This window comes from Cibotium barometz, chromosome 56, assembly GCF_041138505.1.
Source record: "Cibotium barometz isolate CiBa-2024 chromosome 56, ASM4113850v1, whole genome shotgun sequence".
Taxonomy (NCBI): Eukaryota; Viridiplantae; Streptophyta; class Polypodiopsida; order Cyatheales; family Cibotiaceae; genus Cibotium; species Cibotium barometz.
Window position 1 is genome coordinate 37,304,261 of NC_141101.1, and position 16,417 is coordinate 37,320,677.

The following is a 16,417-nucleotide window of genomic DNA, read 5'->3' on the forward strand; positions in this document are numbered from 1 at the left end:
AATACATCAAAATACAAATAAAATAAGGTTTTACAATGAAGGTTTGCATAACCCACCCCTTTGAACTAGTAATTTCACTAATGTCTTCTTGATGCCTCTTGGCTGTTAGAAAGTTGAAGAGTGCCTTTGATTCTGTCCCTCCACCAATTAGACTTAAATGTAGCTTTCCTGGCCTCCCTTTCCTTTTTAGGGAGTTCTTACTCTATCCTCTTGAAAGTTCAATTGGCCTCTGCTCTCCTCTCACTTTTTCCATCCACATAAAAGTAAGCTCCTCTGTCTACTTTTGATTTCTAGACAGGGTTGTGTGACACGCCTCTTAGTAGAAGGGCCAAATTTCAGGCATTTCATGGTCCCGTATAGAAGGCAGCCAGTGTCTGTCAAGGACGGCCCCCCATGTGGGAACAGCCAGGGCAGCTGCAGCTGGGACAACCTAGGTGTAAGTTGTGGCAGCATGGGTAGCACGTGTGACCCACCTCCATCCTGCAGTCAGACTCTGCACTGACAGCCGGTCCACACAGGTCTGGAAAAGCAACCTTGTACAAGGCAAGACAGACAGGCAGCCGGACATGCAAGGCAGGCCGAACAGCCACAGGGCAGGGGTCGCCTGATAGGTTGGGTAACAGGTCGAGCAGGCCAACCCCTGATTGGGACTCAAAAAAGCCCTATAAATAGACCAAGGAATATCATCAGATATTCAATCTTCAGCAGCATTGGAGTAGCTAGAGACAAGCCCATGTGTGCACTTGAAAGCCAGAATCAGCAGGAGTCTGCCAGCAATTAAGAGACATCAACTTGGGTACTTCTACTATATCGTTTAGTCAGCTTTGTACATATTTTCTTGTATAATTAAGCTTGGGTTCTCGAGATTTACATCAAAACTAACATAGATACTCGTGTATGATTGTATGTATTCAAGTCTTCCAAAATTCATCTCTCTGTGTCCACTCTCTCACAGCACCGGTAGTCTTACATTTGGTATCAGAGCCTAGGAATCCCGTGTGTGTTGTCTTGGGAAAAAATTATTTTGGGTACCCTTTGTTGTTACCATTTAATTTCAAAGCCTAGGGATCCCATGTGTCGCGTCTTGGGAAAAGATTCTTTTGGGTACCCTTCGCTGTTACCATTTTTTTTCATCATGTCTATAGATGAGCAGATGCCCACCTGGTCAAGATTTTCACAATTCAATAACCATATGGCAAAGTTCCAACAAAAATTCTCTACTTGGTTGGATGCAGTCCAGCAAAGGAACCAGCCCCAAGGGTGCTCCTTGATTTCAAATTCACAACTCGCCCCACCAGTCTTGGAATGTGGAGGATGACCACGAGCGACAAGTGGATCACTCCGACTATCACTCATCACGGTGAATTGAGTCTGACTGGGGAGGTGGAGGATGAGGAGCACTACCTGCTCAACTGTCCATCCTACTATGAGATCTGAGGGTGTTTCCATTGTCTTTTCCGGGACGGATTCGGTCCCCTCCCCCGGATCATACAGTGAGGGGATCAGAGATGTTTGAGCATGTATTTGTTGAAGCTTCGGTGTCACAGAGAGGTCATGCTGACAGAGCCAGTGAGACCCTTCCCAAACCGCTATTACAGATCTTTTTGGTGCACATCCGCCCTCTTCAGAGGTTGCTACCCAGACAAGTCGATCTAGTATCAAAATTGACTTCCTATCATAAAATTCCACAATCCTTGCCAATTCAACTTAGAATGCCCCTTTTCCCTTCCAATCATCCAAATGTGATATTTGGATTCTGGAACCCTGACCTTGATCACTTCTAAGCAGAAAATCTGTGTGTTCAAACACAATTCCTGTAGCCAATTTCTATTACTCCAAACAAGAATTTCATTCGACGATCCTCTTAAGTTCCAATGTAAAATTAACATTATCCTAGAGATCGATCTTTCTATCCATCCCTATTGACGAAGAATGAGGTTCCAAACCAGTTTCTCATCCAAGTCATGAAGAGCGAATGAGAACTCCTATTCTAACACATAATTGCCTTTCCTGATCTCTAACTTACTTCTCAACTCGCGTTTCTAATTCACTTGCCCAGATCTTGAAGATCCAATAGCATGCTTGGGCAACCTAATCTGGCCCAGCATCCCCCTTTTCACGTGCACTGGTGGCCGCACCTTTACTGGTCTAGCTTATGTTATAATCTCCACCCACGTCTTCCTCTGGGGCATGATCATAGGTTAAAACTTCATATCAAACATCCAGTACTTTCTAAAAATCCCACTAGCCCAGTGCCCTCTTCAGAGTGTGAACATGTCATAATAGATATATTGCACATCAAATGCTGCCTTATTACATGCCAAGAATACTCTACACAAGAATACTCATAATCAACCATTGGAGGGGCTTCTCACCTGAGTGCTGAGGGAATTGAAGAGAATTTCCCTCTCCCTTTCCAATCGAGCACGGTGTGTGCCGTAATGAGAAAGGGATCTGCCAAGGACTCCGCGAGCACCAAGGCTCTCTGACGCATACTTGCAGACATCCTCACAGAGTTTGTTTACTGCCAGATGTGCCGAACATTAAAACAACGACTTTTAATTTCCGTTCAATTCAAAACTAGTGTCTGTTGGTTGCTCACCTACTTCGACCTGCCGTGTTCCAGTGAGTATCACGCCTTCCACTCCTCTCACGATGTCCCTTTGGTAATGCTGCCATTGCCATCCTTCTGTTAGGGCAATGACAGAACCCTAAAACAAGAAAGTGGTTGTGCAGGGAGTGCTAACCTTGCCGATTTTGGTAGAGTTGTAAAGCTTCTCCAACTGCTGATGCCGTTGAAGCTCTGCCTCATCAGTGACGATGATGTCGCTACCGCCATAGCCATGAGAGGAGAACTGCCGCACAACTGCCTGCACAAGTCGAGGAGGAAGATAAGAGATTCTGTTCACTCGGTTCAAAGAGAAGTCTGCTGTGAATTAAGGGAACAAGCAGAGACCTGTTGCTGTTTAGCAACTTGATCGCGAAACTTGCTCGCGTGCTTCCGAAAGGCATCCATATGTGAGTGGGTAGAGATCACATCACCGGGGTAGGGTCGATGATAGGCCCATTTCCGATCCTGGGAACTATCTGCGATGGGGCAAGAATCCCTGGCTTGTGCAATGTGCAGTGCAGGGCCCGAGTTTGAGAGAATCGTTTTGTGTTTGAAATTAAAGTACAACTGCTGTGCTGAGACGAGGGATGGGACGAGTGAGACAGGCTCAAAATGATGCCAGCCAGGGCCCTGGCTTTGTTGGCAGAGAGCACGTGCTGCTGCAGATGAGAAGCAGCTCCGATGGTCCAGATCTTAAAGTGTAAGGCTTCAAACTTTTCCCTCTTCTAATAAATTAAAAAAAATTAGGAGTTTTGCTGTTTATTATTATTGTTCCTCTCTGAGTTTTGTTATTTTGTTAAACGTGGTGAGTCTGCATGGATCTCTCTCTCTCTCTCTCTCGTAAACACATACACGCACAATTTTCTATGCTCAAGAGGCGAATAGGGATCTAAGAGAGGCGAGACGCTTTCTTTCTCTCTCAGCTGTTACAGCACGTCTACTCCTTTTTCTTTCTCCCCCGTGTCTCTCTAGAAGAAATCACGCACACGAAGGATGCAAACAAATTTCTCATTGCGTCTCTTTCTCTTTCTCTTGTACGCAGATAATCGAGGACTGGGTCCTGGGAGCTACGGCCTACGAATACCCGCCTTTATGTCCCCTCTCTATTGTGGGAAATTTGGAATTGGTTGAGGGAGGATGCAGATGGATACGGGAGGAGGTAGGCAGGCAAATTAAATATCGTTGCACATGCGCAAAATTAGCTCATCTTACCTTACGGTGTTTACACACTTGGGTGGAAGCCCACGAAAAAGTTTTGCCCAACCAATCAGATCACCACAATCACTCGCTTGTCTAACATTTCTTTACAGATTGTGACCACGCTCATGCACCCTCGGCGTTGATGTCTGGAGCCCAACAACCATCGTTCCAGTTTCGAGCGGAATAGCTTGCCCATAGCTCTCAGTTTGCAGGACTCCTTTTCTGTGGGCATGCCCACGGTCTGTAAAGGGTATTGTCGTCTAGCAATTGTTTATCAAAAAGGTGCTTGCCCACATCTCTCAACCTTTTTCGTGGGCCGGCCCATAGTTTGTAAACACCCTTTATAAACAGAAGAAATTTGAAAACAAGTAGTTATACCACCATCCAACTTCACCACATTAATAAATTACATCACTTATATGTAATACATTACTTGACCCGCACTGTTGTTGTGGCCCATGCAGTGTCCTCTTGGTATTACACTATTGCCATGTGGCATGTGGCTAGAGAGAAGCTCTCAGGCCTACCACGCAATAGATATGAGATTAGTCCTCTTGGTATTACACTATTGTCATGTGGCATGTGGCTAGAGAGAAGCTCTCAGGCCTACCACGCAATAGATATGAGATTAGTTTCCTGCATTGCTGCTCGAGCGGCTATGCCACCTTCAGAAGAGAGCATGTGGCAGGAGAGAGCATGCAAGTCATGGACCCCCGCAAACTCGGCAATCACCTTGAAATAATATTTCAATTGCCCTATGTACCAACTTGTGAGCTTATATTCAAATATGAGTGACTACATATGTGAATGCACTCAGTGTGAGATATGCATTTGTTTTCTTGGGATGAACACTACTATAAATATGTAAATATGTATGTGTACATGTGTGTGGGTTCACACATCTCTCTCTCTCTCTCTCTCTCTCTCTCTCTCTCTCTCTCTCTCTAATGAAGCAACAACTTTAGATTAGGTCTAGGACCATGGTCATGGGCTCATGGACCATTATTATATCTTTTGGACATATTATTTCCATCCTTTGGTGAAAGGCTAAATCACTTAGGCATTATGTGTGATTCTTGCTAATTGCATGCTAATCAACATGATGATTTGTTCCAAATCTTAGCTTTATGATCACTCCATTTTAATTGGTATCAGAGCTCTTGTGTTTTGATCCATGGTTCCATAGATTTTTGCACATTTTTTGTTAGACTATGGTTCTTGGATCAAATTTGAGCACAAGACCAAATTTTTAAAAGGCTGTGGACCAAATTTGAACTAAGTGGGAGTGATTACTTGTTAATTTTTTTATAATCTCATTTTTTACCTTCTCTTCCTTTTTTCCTCAAGCTTTCCATGGCTAGGGCTCATCACATAGCCGTTTGTAATCACAACCTTGGGGATTTGGTCAAGGACATTCTTAGCAACACAAAGGACCATTTTGAGGTATTTTTGAGATGTGGATTTTTTTATTTTTCTCCCTCTTTTCATAATGCCAAGAAACCCTAGAAATGGTGATCTCAAGCTTCTAAAGTGTCCAAGAATCATCATGCACACCATCTACGATCTATAAGGCACATTTGGGAGCATTATGCGTGTTTGCATCTCTCCCAAATCTCCCAGGAAGCTGGCGGTGATTTCTAGCCTGTAGGGGGTTTGTTTGCTTCAACCACATTTGGAAGCATTATGTGTATTTGCATCTCTCCCAAACCTCCCAGGAAGCTGGCGACGATTTCTAGCCTGTAGGGGGTTTGTTTGCTTCAACCACTTGCCATTGTACAAGATTTGCTGGCTTCTCTACTTTAGCAATGGTCTTGTATTGTCATTCAACACATCATCACTTATGCAATTGGCAATCCATAAGCTTGAAATTCCATCCAATGATGCCACAATAAGCCAAATGTTAAAAGGGAATGGCCAATTTCTAAGAAATTAGGGTTTTCTTGAAGAATCCCTAAATGCCATGGAAACTTCTTTTGTTGATGTTGAAGGCCATGCCCTAGAGACCTTCATCAATTGCATGCCAATCTAGAAACTCCGCCAATAGGACTATGATGAGGCGAAAAAAGTGAACACTATGTCAGGCACCTTGGGGGTAGTTTGGGAGACAAAAGGGGGAATGTCAACGTTGGAGAGGCAAGGGCTATAATCGTGGATAGAGATGTGATAGGAGGGGGAGCTAATGTTGAGGGTTAGGTGTGAAGTTCTTTGGCCTTGCCTTTGGTAGAAGCACCTGAAGTGGGTGCATTGAAGAGGGGGAGCTAAGGGTTAGGCATGAAGTTCTTTGGCCTTGCCTTTGGTAGAAGCATATGGAGTGGGTGCATCTAAAGAGAGGCCAAATGGGGAAGGGTCTTGGGCCTCACTTGGGCCACCAGCATATGATCCTGCTGGGTGCACTTATGTTGATTGCCCTTGCTACCTGATGCATCGTCATCATCCTTGCCCTTGGTTGTGTCATTGGTGTCCTCCTCTTCCTTCAAAGTGGGTGCTGGTCTCATGGATCTATAGAATTCATGAGCCTCCCCATATTCATCATCAGAAACATCCTAGGGGTAGGCCACATGAACAGTGTTGAACAAATGGTGCTAGCTAGTCCTCATGAGCTGTAGTTGCTTCTAGATCCTAAGAAATAGCACTAGTATGCCAATGGGGATGGTTGTGACTTGACTGTCCTTATATTTTACATTAAGGATGGCATTCATGGCGTCACTCTCAAAGTGATGATAGTGTCGAATAAATGATGTTGGCTAGTTCTCATGAGCTATAGTTGCTTCTAGATCCTATGATACAGCATCAAAGTATGCCAATGGGGATGGTTGTGACTTGACTGTCCTTCTATTTCACAGGAAGGACGGCATTCATGTTGTCACTTTCAAAGTAATGGCCTAATTTATTCACCGATGCTTTTGGAAAAGGTTGGAGAACTATCCCTTCCCTAGTGGGTTCGTCTCATCAAACTCATAATGGGGAGTCTTGTGGTGGTGGTTCTTCCATGCCCACTCTCAGTCTACCGTCCATCCAATCCTTTAGGTCCTTCCATAAACATTGGCTTCCTTGTAGCAAGGAGCCAATAGAAGTTTGGACTTGAGAGGAAAGGAAGGCGGTGAGTCTTTCTATGAGCCTATGCCTCTAGGTAGATGTCCATTATCACTTAAATAGCTATCGACGCTAGTAATGGCATATAGAATGTGTACAGGCCCCCTCAACTCTCCTGTCATCTCCTAGGATTTTGGAGGCAATAGCTTCAAAGCTATTTTCCTCTTCGTCTAATCCCTGTTTTGAGTTTCTCAATGTTGCAAAATAGACTGGTTCTTTGTCGATCTTCTCTTAAAGCAAAGTGAAACCAGCATCTGCATTAGCATCCCATTCCAATAGTGGGAACGAATAGGTTCAGCATCCAATTTCTCTTAGCATGCTCTTACCAAGTCCTAAGCAGCTTCCAACCTACCTTTTGCCTCGATAGGATTGGGGTATTCTGCTAGCTTTTTAGCTAGGTTGCTAGCGTGTCTATGACTAGTTCTTCTTGGTCTATGGCAAGCTGAGGGTTCAATTCCTCCTTTGAAGAGGAAAAAGAGATGTTGGTATAGCTATATATATCCTTGCATGAACCCTCTTGAACTATCACACAGTCTTCCCCTTGTCCTATTCTTAGACCTTCACCTTCTAGTTTTAGGGGCATTCAGCTAGCTTTTTAGGCAAATTGTTGGGGTCTATGACTAGTTCTTCTTAGTCCATGGTGGGAAGTTAAGGATCCAATTCCTTCTCTGAAGAGAACGAAGAGATGTTGGTAGTTGTATCCTTGCCTCTGAACCCTCTTGAAATATTATATGGTCTTCTTCTTATCCCATTTTCCAGGACCTTTGTCTTCTAGTTTTAGGGGTGACTCTAGCATATTCCGAGACTTCATTGGTGGGTAAGACTTGGGCTGATCTTTGTGCACTTTGAGTACAGGAAGCTGAAGCTTGTCCAGCTTCATATAAGCAATGACTCTCCTCCTATTTTGCATTCTAGTCATAGCATTGAGAGGTATTGTTTTGTGCTTAGCTTATGCTCTTGGGCTAGGGTTAATGCTCAGAATGGGAAATCCTTGTACATGTGGTCTCAATATTACAACCATTATAGAGTGGTACTAATGGATGTGGGTTGGGTGGTGTGCCTTCTTGATGGGACACGCTGCCACCACTGGGTGAGGTCTATGACTAGTTCTTCATAGTTAAGGATTCAATTCCTCCTCTGAAGAGAACTGAAGAGAATGAAGAGATGTTGGTAGGTGCATCCTTGCCTCTGAACCCTCTTGAACTGTCACATGGTCTTCCCCTTATCCTATTTTATTGGACCTTCATCTTCTAGTTTTAGGGGTGACTCTAGCATATTTCAAGACTTCATTAGCTGGTCCTTGTGCACTTTGAGTACAGGAAGCTGAAGCTTGTCCAACTTTGTGAGCGTCATCTCTCCTCCTATTTTTCATTCTAGTCATAGCATTGAGAGGTACTATTTGATGCTTAGCTTATCCTCTTGGGCTCGGGTAGATGCTCATAATGGGAAATCCTTGTACATGTGGTCAATACCACAACCATTATAGAGTGGTACTAGTGGATGTGGGTTGGGTGGTGCACCTTCTTGATGGGGCACTCTACCACTAGGTGAGGTCCCTTACAGTGAGATAGCATTGTAGTGGCATGTGTGATCCTAAGGCATTGATGTCTCTCCCCCTATTGGATTACACTGCAACTATATAGACAGGGTAGACACTATCATCATCTTGAACGTAGTGACTCTAGATTTGACTCAGGGGACTATGTGGCTCTAGGGGTTCTAGGTAGGTTGTGCCCCTTCCTATTTCCTCTTCCTCCCCATTAGGTATTTATGTCATGATTAATTGGTCCATGGGAGTGACCTGTGGAATGGGCGGTTATTATGGCAACACTGGAGGCAACAGAGGTAACTTTAGAACCCTTAGCACTCCTCTTTGAGGCACGTACTACCCTAAGAATGGGTTTGTCAGTGGTGTTGACAAATCAATGTGATGAGCAAGTAGAGGTGGTGTGACTAAGGTTAATAATTATAGCAATGGGTGTTGGGGGAATTCCATGCTTGTGTGGTTAGTACGACATATTGAACACCAGACCAACTCATGTCTAGGGTATAGATGTGGTTGTCCTATGTTGTCCTTTCTAATTGCTCAGTCATTTGTTGGATTAGTGTGGCTGCTAGGTCTTCTACAACCGATAGGCCTTTTGTGAATCATGGTGTATGACCCTCTTCTCTGAGAATCTATCATCATGATTCTATGGTGGAAGCTTAGCCCAAAGGTCTTGATCTTTGCATCCTGAAGGATGTGCCCAAAGGTTTGGCTATGTTCCCATTGACCAGATTGACCACGAGGCTTGTGCCTATGAGAGTGGTGGTCTCCCAGTAATCCTTGGTGATTATGTTGCCGCCAACACCACCATCCAAGATTGACCACAAGGCTTGCGCCTTACTAGAGTGGTGATCTCCCATTAATCCTTGGTGATTATGTTGACACCAGCACCACCATCAAAGATTAAGGAGACAATCTTTCCTTTATAAACTACAGATAACACGACATTTATTTCATCGCTATCGAAACATTGTCTCAGCTTCATGGGCACTTTTGGCTGTCCTTTTGTCTTGGGCATGGAAGGAAAACAATCAGTGTGGCATGGCTTCCTCCTCCTCTTGAGGTTCAGGTGTGTGGGCTCTTATGTTCCCAGTCATTCGGTTTGATAAGTCTCTCCAAATTTGAGAATTTCCTTGTAAAGGAGAACTTATCATCAGGATTCAAATTGCTAAGGATAAGTAGGATGTGAGGCTTACTATGTCCCATATACCATATTTGTGCTTACTTAGGTCGTACTCACTTTTGGAGGTGGGTTTGGACCTACCAATGTGTAGTAGAGAGTATGCATTGATCCTTTCCTAGGAGGCCATGCCTTTGATGGGGTCGAAATGAACTCGTCACCTAACATCAAAGAAAATATTATAACGACTATGATAAACCATTGATCCTTTCCTAGGAGGCCATGCCTTTGATGGGGTCGAAATGAACTCGTCACCTAACATCGAAGAAAATATTATAACGACTATGATAAACCATGGAAGGCTAACTTTCACCCCCCACTGAGTCCTCCTTCACTACATCTAGTAATGTGGAATGTGCTTGGATTGGTTCTAGAGGCAAAGGTTCCGTAAACTAGCTCTTTTTGTAACTTCTTAAGAATGTTCATGGGTTCAGCTAATGGTGCTCTAAGGTTCCTTTACTGGTTCTGTGATTAACTCTAGAATAGGGTCTAGGATACTCTTAAGCAAGGTTAGTGGTTCATACTCGACAACCTTCTCAAGTATTGGCTCTAGCTCAATCTTTGCACCTTCCTTATAAGTGCTTGGGCTTGTTTCATTTGCTTCTTCTCTAACACCGGGTTGGGGTGCTCTTTGAGTTTCTTTGAAATGCATAGTCAATGGGTTTCTTCTCTTTGGGAAGAGTTGGTTTGAACGAGAGATCGCATGTTGTCTCCGCGAGGGAGATGGCTTCGGAGCTATCCAAACCACTTTCAATGGTCATCTCACAACATCGTTTCCCTTGACAACTAACAATGCATTGCATTTCTGCGTGCTCTTCGAGGTTCTGCGTGCTCTTCGAGGTTTTCTTCTTTTAGACCTTTGGCTTAGTACTTTAGCCTTTTCAAGGGCTACTGCAACCTTTGAGGCTTTTGCCTCAGGTTCTTTGGTAGTTGGCTTTGAGGTTAAAGCCTAAGCTTTTTACTACTTAGCTACCTTGGATGTAACCCTCAACTTGGTTTGGAGCCTTGTGATGGCATTAAGGGGGACTGAATGACTAAGTCCCCCTTGTATGCTTAACAAGTTAAGGCTCATCGAAGTGGATGATATTCCTTATCACTCTATTGGGACAATCCTTGAGAGCATGTTTGAATCCATAAGTGTTACATGTACCTGTGTATGGAATGACATTGGGATTTGGCATTGTATATGGGGATGGAGTTAGGGTACTTCGTGTGACAACTCTACAAGGACACTCATAGAGTTATCTCATGGATAGAGTCATCCCATCACAACATGGTGGGGGTCCTTGCAATGGAAACATTGGAACATGATATGCTATTAAATTCTCTTGCTCTTTGTTTTACCATAGCTTTGAACAAGGAGGCATAATAACTGGGGATTGTTTTGAATATCCATATGAATTAGAATGCTCATATGACTTGTAGCTCTCCTAGTCTAGACTCTTGGAGTCTGTTGGCAATGTCACTAAGTACTATTGTACATGTGTACGGTTCTAAGAGGAACTAGTTGGGGTGGAGGTGGGTATGGCATTGGTGGCAATCTATACATACCTTTCGGTATAGGGTTTTGAAAAATAGGCACTAGATTATGCACCGGTAGTGTTTCCCCAGTACCAACAAATGGATTGTATCGTTGTTCTCATAGCACTGGCAATGAGCACAAAATTGTTGTTGTCTAGACCTCAACATCGAGCACTCCGTGCTTGTATGGTTTTGGGTGGCAGCACCAAATTTCACACCATACAAGCACTCCATGCTTGTATGGTTTTGGGTGGCAGCAAATTTCACACCAAACCATAACTCTTTATGGAAATAAGTGTGGGTGTCCAAACTTGAGGAACTAGCTGGGGTCACCCTTGAGGTTACTCTTAGGGTTGGCCCTGCCACTCCTAGCCTAAGCGGTTGAAAAAATTTCTTGCCAACTCATCCATGCACATCTCTTTGAGTAGGACTCTAGCTGGTGCTAGTGGGGCATCCTTAGCTATTGAGGCTTTTGATGAGAGGCTTTGGATGATGTGTCTTCTATCTCTTGGTTTGGGTGGGTGATTTCTACATCCTTATCTTGCAGATTGTCTATTAGGTATATTGCCTCACAGGCGACAACACTTATCAACAAAGATGTAGTGTCTAGACTTGTAGATATGGTCATGAAGCTCTTGCTCTTGAGACTGTCATAAATCAATCAATGAGCGCATATAATCTCTTGTCGTGGGAGCTACAGGCTCAGCGAGGGGCTCATATTCTTCTTCCTCATCTTCACCATCCAACATCTTGTTACAAGCTTTACCAATATCAATCGACATGGTGTAAGCTTCTTCGTTTACATGCTCTGCAAATATCAACTATCCAAGTGGTTATGTGTCAGACTCATTGGTGAGAATACCTTGACCCATGGGATGAGTCTTCCCTATTTTCAAGTTTATTTTTAAGGACTCATTACCCTTGCATATATAAATGTGATTGGCTTTCCAATCATGAATACCTTGCATCTCTCATGCAAGGCTTTCTGAGGATCATGGTGTACGATCCTCTTCTCTGAAAATCCATCACCGAAAGCTTAGCCCGAAGGTCTTAATCTTTTTATCTTGAAGGACATGACGAGACGTTTAGCTGTGTTCCTTCTTAACCATGAGGCTTGTGCCTATGAGTAGTGGGCATCCCTAGGCCTCCCAGAAATCCTTTAGCTGTGTTCCTGCTTAACCACGAGTAGTGGTGGGCATCCCCATGCCTCCCAACAATCCTTGGTGATTATGCTAACACCAACACCACCATCCAAGATTGGTGAAGACCATCGTGCCATGCCTTTATAAACTATAGGTAACACGGTGTTTATTTCATCACTTTTGAAGTAGTGTCCTAGCTTGTTCATGGCACTTTTAGCTGCTATCCTTTTGTCTTGGGTAAGGAAGGAGAGTGCTCACTGTGGCACTGTGGCATGACTCATCCTCCTCCTCTTTAGGTTCAAGTTCACAGTTGTCAAGGCCCTTAAATTCTCATCCATCCAGCTAGATAAGTCTCTCCAAAGTTGAGATTTTCCTTGTCTCAAAGAGAACTTATTGGGACTCGGACTTCCAAGGATAAGAAATCTATGAGGTGTACTATGTCCCTCGTGCAATATTCACACCCACTTAGCTTGTACTCACTCGGAGGTGTGCTTGGACCTACCAACGTGTAGGGGATGTGGATTTATCCTTCCCTACAATGTAGTGCCTCTGAGTGACCCGGGGGGCGGGGGGCGGGGGTGGTTCAAAATAAAGTTGGCACCAAACATTAGAGAAAATATTGTAGTGACTATGATGACCCATGGAAGGCCAACATTCACCTCCCATTGAGTCCTCCTTCACTGCATCTAGTAATGTGGAATCAAACAGATTCGTTCCTAAGGCAGAGACTCCTCGCTCTTTTTATAGCCTCTAAAAAATGGTTACGATTTTGGTCAAGGCCTTTGGCAGCACTGAGGTTTCCTCATTGGTTCTATGATTGGCTTTTGGGTCGGGGATTAAGCAAGGTCAATGGTTTGTATTCAACCACTTAAGTACTTGGGCTCGTTTTGTTCTCTCTTTTTGCCAAATGGGGTTAGGGTACTCTTTAAATATCTTTGGAAGGTTTGCATAGTCAACGGGTTTCTTCTATTTGGCAAGAGCTGATTTAAATGGGAGATCTCTCATTATCTCTGTTTTGAAGCTATCATCCGAAGAACCACCTTCAATGGTCACGATGTCATTGCCCTCGAGACAACTAATGTGCATTGCATTTTTATGTGCTCTTTGAGGTCTTCTTCTTATGGACCTCTAGTTTTGGTTTATTAGCCTTTTTAGGGTCTGTTGTAGCCTCTAGGGCTTGTGTCTATGGCTCTTAGGCTACAGTCTCTAGGGCTTGCACCTCTCACTCTTAGGTTTCTAGCTTTGAGGTCAAAGCTTGAGCTTTTTACTTCCTCATTCATTTGGATCATTCCTTAGCAACTACCCCTTGATTTGGTTTGAAGCATTGTGATAGCATTAAGGGAGACTATCTGAATAAGTCCACCTTGTATACACTTAACAAGTTAACCACCACTAGAGTGATTGTCACTTTGTTCGGACAATTCTTGAAAGTGTTCAAATTCACACTTGTAACATGTGCTTCCATATGGAATGACATTGGGGTTTGGTATTGGATTTAGGGATGTTCTTGAACTTGTCCTTTATCACAACATGTTTGACAAATGTTTTTTGCATAAATCAATTAAAATCTTTTTTTTAAAAGAATTAATATGGTTGACAGTGGTTCGTTTCAGAATTCTCCCCTTATCAATTTGAGGCAGTCCCATCTCTCTCTCTCTCTCTCTCTCTAGCGAGTGAAGGAGCAATAGGTCTCTGTGAGAGAAGCGTCTCTATTTGTTGCTTCCTCTCTCCCTGCTCCATGCACATGATCAATGGGGAGACTTGTCTATCCTTGTGTGCTTAAAGAGCTCTCTCTCTCTCTCTCTCTCTCTCCCCATTGGCATGTGCACTCTTGGGTTCCATGTCTTTGCATGTTGTGGAGGAGAAGGTGTTGAGGAAGACAAGGCATAGCTGTAGATACAATTGCTAAGGTTTATAACCTTAGGCTCACCTAAGGTGTGGGCATTAATTATTTAATGCCCACCCCAAAAAGCACCGTCGACAAAAACACCAAGATGGGCATTTACCACTACCCAATTTCAAAAGTTTCTCATTACGATCCTGCTTGCTGTTGCTGCCCATGCCGTCCATTAGATTATTGGATGGGTGTTTCCTAACTAAAATAATATAAGCGATCTGATGTTGGCTATTTGATTGGTAGCTATATAAAGGTTAAGGGAAGCGGAATCCTTGCTGGTGAGAGAATCTTGGCAACTAGGTACTTACCAGTGTGCCGTCTCGTCTCGCGAGAGCGGGTATGGCCCTTTCCATGGTGCTTCTGGCCCTCAACGGTGCGGCAGCCCACGTCGGTTCCACGCGGGGCCTCTGGCAGAAAGCTCGCCTGGCCGTCTTGCTCGCCTACCTCTTCTCCAAGGAGATCGTGGGATTCGCCGCCATTCTCCCCTCCGCCTCGCGCGCCTTCCTTATCTACTCCTCCTTGCCATCCCATGCACTCTGTCACCTTGGAACGGGCGAAGACACGGACGCCAACACCGCCCCTAGCAGCCTTCTCCGCCGTAAGCTCCGGCAACGCCGATGGTGGACATTCAAAGTCTCTATTGCCCGGGATATACGCTACGGGGAAGCCAAGAGGAACCTGTAAGTGAGCCCGTACTTTATTTAGGGGTTTGGGAGCCTCATTGTTACTGAATTGTTGCATGTTGATGCAGACTGGATGTGTACGTGCCGCAGCGGGCGACGGCGGAAGGGGGGCGGCCAGTGGTGATGTTCGTGCACGGGGGCATTTGGGCGAGCGGCAGCAAGGAGGTGTTCGCCCATGTGGGCGCCTGCCTTGCAAACCTCGGAGTCCTGGCTGTCGTCGTACAATACACGCTGTTTCCCGAGGTAGGCCTTTTTCTTATAAAGAAAGTCAAGCACATCGTGTACAGTGTAGGGCATTCTTCTTCATCATGCCCTTCTCGTGTGTGTGTAGGTTTTGGCGTGGCAGCAGGCGAGGGAGGTGTCAAGGGCATTGTCGTGGGTGTTGGATAATGCGGTGCATTACGGTGGGAATCCCGGCAGAGTCACTCTGATGGGGCATTCGGCAGGTAAGGCTTTTTCCCAATTGCCCACTTACAGTTTTATGATGCTGGATGTTGTTAACGCAGGCAGCATTCCTGGCGGCAGGTGCGCATTTGGCTGCACTGGTTCTGTGGGAGCGTTTCAAGGCCGGACAGCAGCTGCAGCAGCGGCGAGCCGCCAGGGCCGCTACCGCCAGGCAGGAGGCAGAAATCGAAGGCAATGAAGAGGATTTTGATGAGGAAGACGTTCGTCAGCCTTGCAAGTTTGTGGGTCTGGCAGGGGTGTACGACATCGTGGAGCACCTCAAGTACGAGCAGAAACGCGGGGTGGATTCCATGTCGTGCATGAGCCCGGCCATGGGCGGTCTCCCTCACCTCCTGGAGGCCATGTCTCCTGTCCGGCTGTTCCACAGCGTCGTTAGCAGCAGCGCTAGCTTATCTCGCGATTTCTTCTTCCCGAGTTGCACCTTGCTTTGCAGCAGCAGCGACACCGTGGTGCCCCCCGACACCTCGCTCTCTTTCAACGGCGTGTTGCAGCAGCAGCTCGGCCTGGACTCGAGGCTGCTCTTGTTCGACAATCTCCGCCACGGGGACTTTGTCATCCTGGACGGTAGTATCCCAGAATTGGTCTCCCTGAGAAGCCACATCCTCGATACGCTGTCAGAAGCTTAGAAATCACTACAAGAGTTTCTCACCACTGCATTGGCCTTATCAAGTGTAACCCACGGCCGCAAGGCTTTGAACAATTTGCAACAACAATTTAACCGGTTTCTTAAACGAGAAGATCACACTGACAATTCAAAGAAACCGGTTAATTTATATAATATAGGGAGCGTCTTTATTAACAACCAAGCATGAGCATTGAGAACTGTGGTGGCATTTTTTATGTTGAAAATTCTAAAATTCAACATGAAGTATATATTGATCCTTGATAGATCAAATCTCAACATCAAACAAATTGAAGTGTAGAACCATGAAAAAAGATTAGCAACTGCCACAAGATGTGGTCCGGGGCATGTGCAAAATAGATACATATAGAGGAAGACACGCCTAGGCTATTAATAGATTTGAAGACGAGCAGCAATAGAAAGATGTAACCAGGGTCGCACAGCGTCAGAAGTCGTG

At 44.8% G+C, this 16,417-nt stretch overlaps 2 protein-coding genes across 2 annotated transcripts in view; one reads left to right on the forward strand and one right to left on the reverse strand.

Annotated features, from left to right (window-relative positions):
- Positions 1-3,314, reverse strand: part of LOC147607181 (SH3 domain-containing protein 2-like) — a 70,965-nt gene extending 67,651 nt beyond the window's left edge. The window contains exons 1-4 of the mRNA XM_086790972.1: positions 2,957-3,314; positions 2,748-2,870; positions 2,603-2,672; positions 2,376-2,524 (exon numbers count right to left, since the gene is read on the reverse strand). Of these exons, the coding sequence (XP_086647098.1) occupies positions 2,376-2,524; positions 2,603-2,672; positions 2,748-2,870; positions 2,957-3,016 (402 nt within the window). The 5' untranslated portion in view covers positions 3,017-3,314. The remainder of the gene's footprint in view (positions 1-2,375; positions 2,525-2,602; positions 2,673-2,747; positions 2,871-2,956) is intronic.
- Positions 3,315-14,442: 11,128 nt separating this feature from the next.
- Positions 14,443-16,140, forward strand: LOC147607182 (putative isoprenylcysteine alpha-carbonyl methylesterase ICMEL1). Its single transcript, XM_086791438.1, has 4 exons — positions 14,443-14,870; positions 14,942-15,116; positions 15,205-15,319; positions 15,399-16,140. Exons 1-4 carry the CDS (start codon positions 14,530-14,532, stop codon positions 15,962-15,964), a joined length of 1,197 nt encoding a protein of 398 aa, XP_086647564.1. The 5' UTR covers positions 14,443-14,529; the 3' UTR covers positions 15,965-16,140.
- The last annotated feature ends 277 nt before the right edge of the window (positions 16,141-16,417 follow it).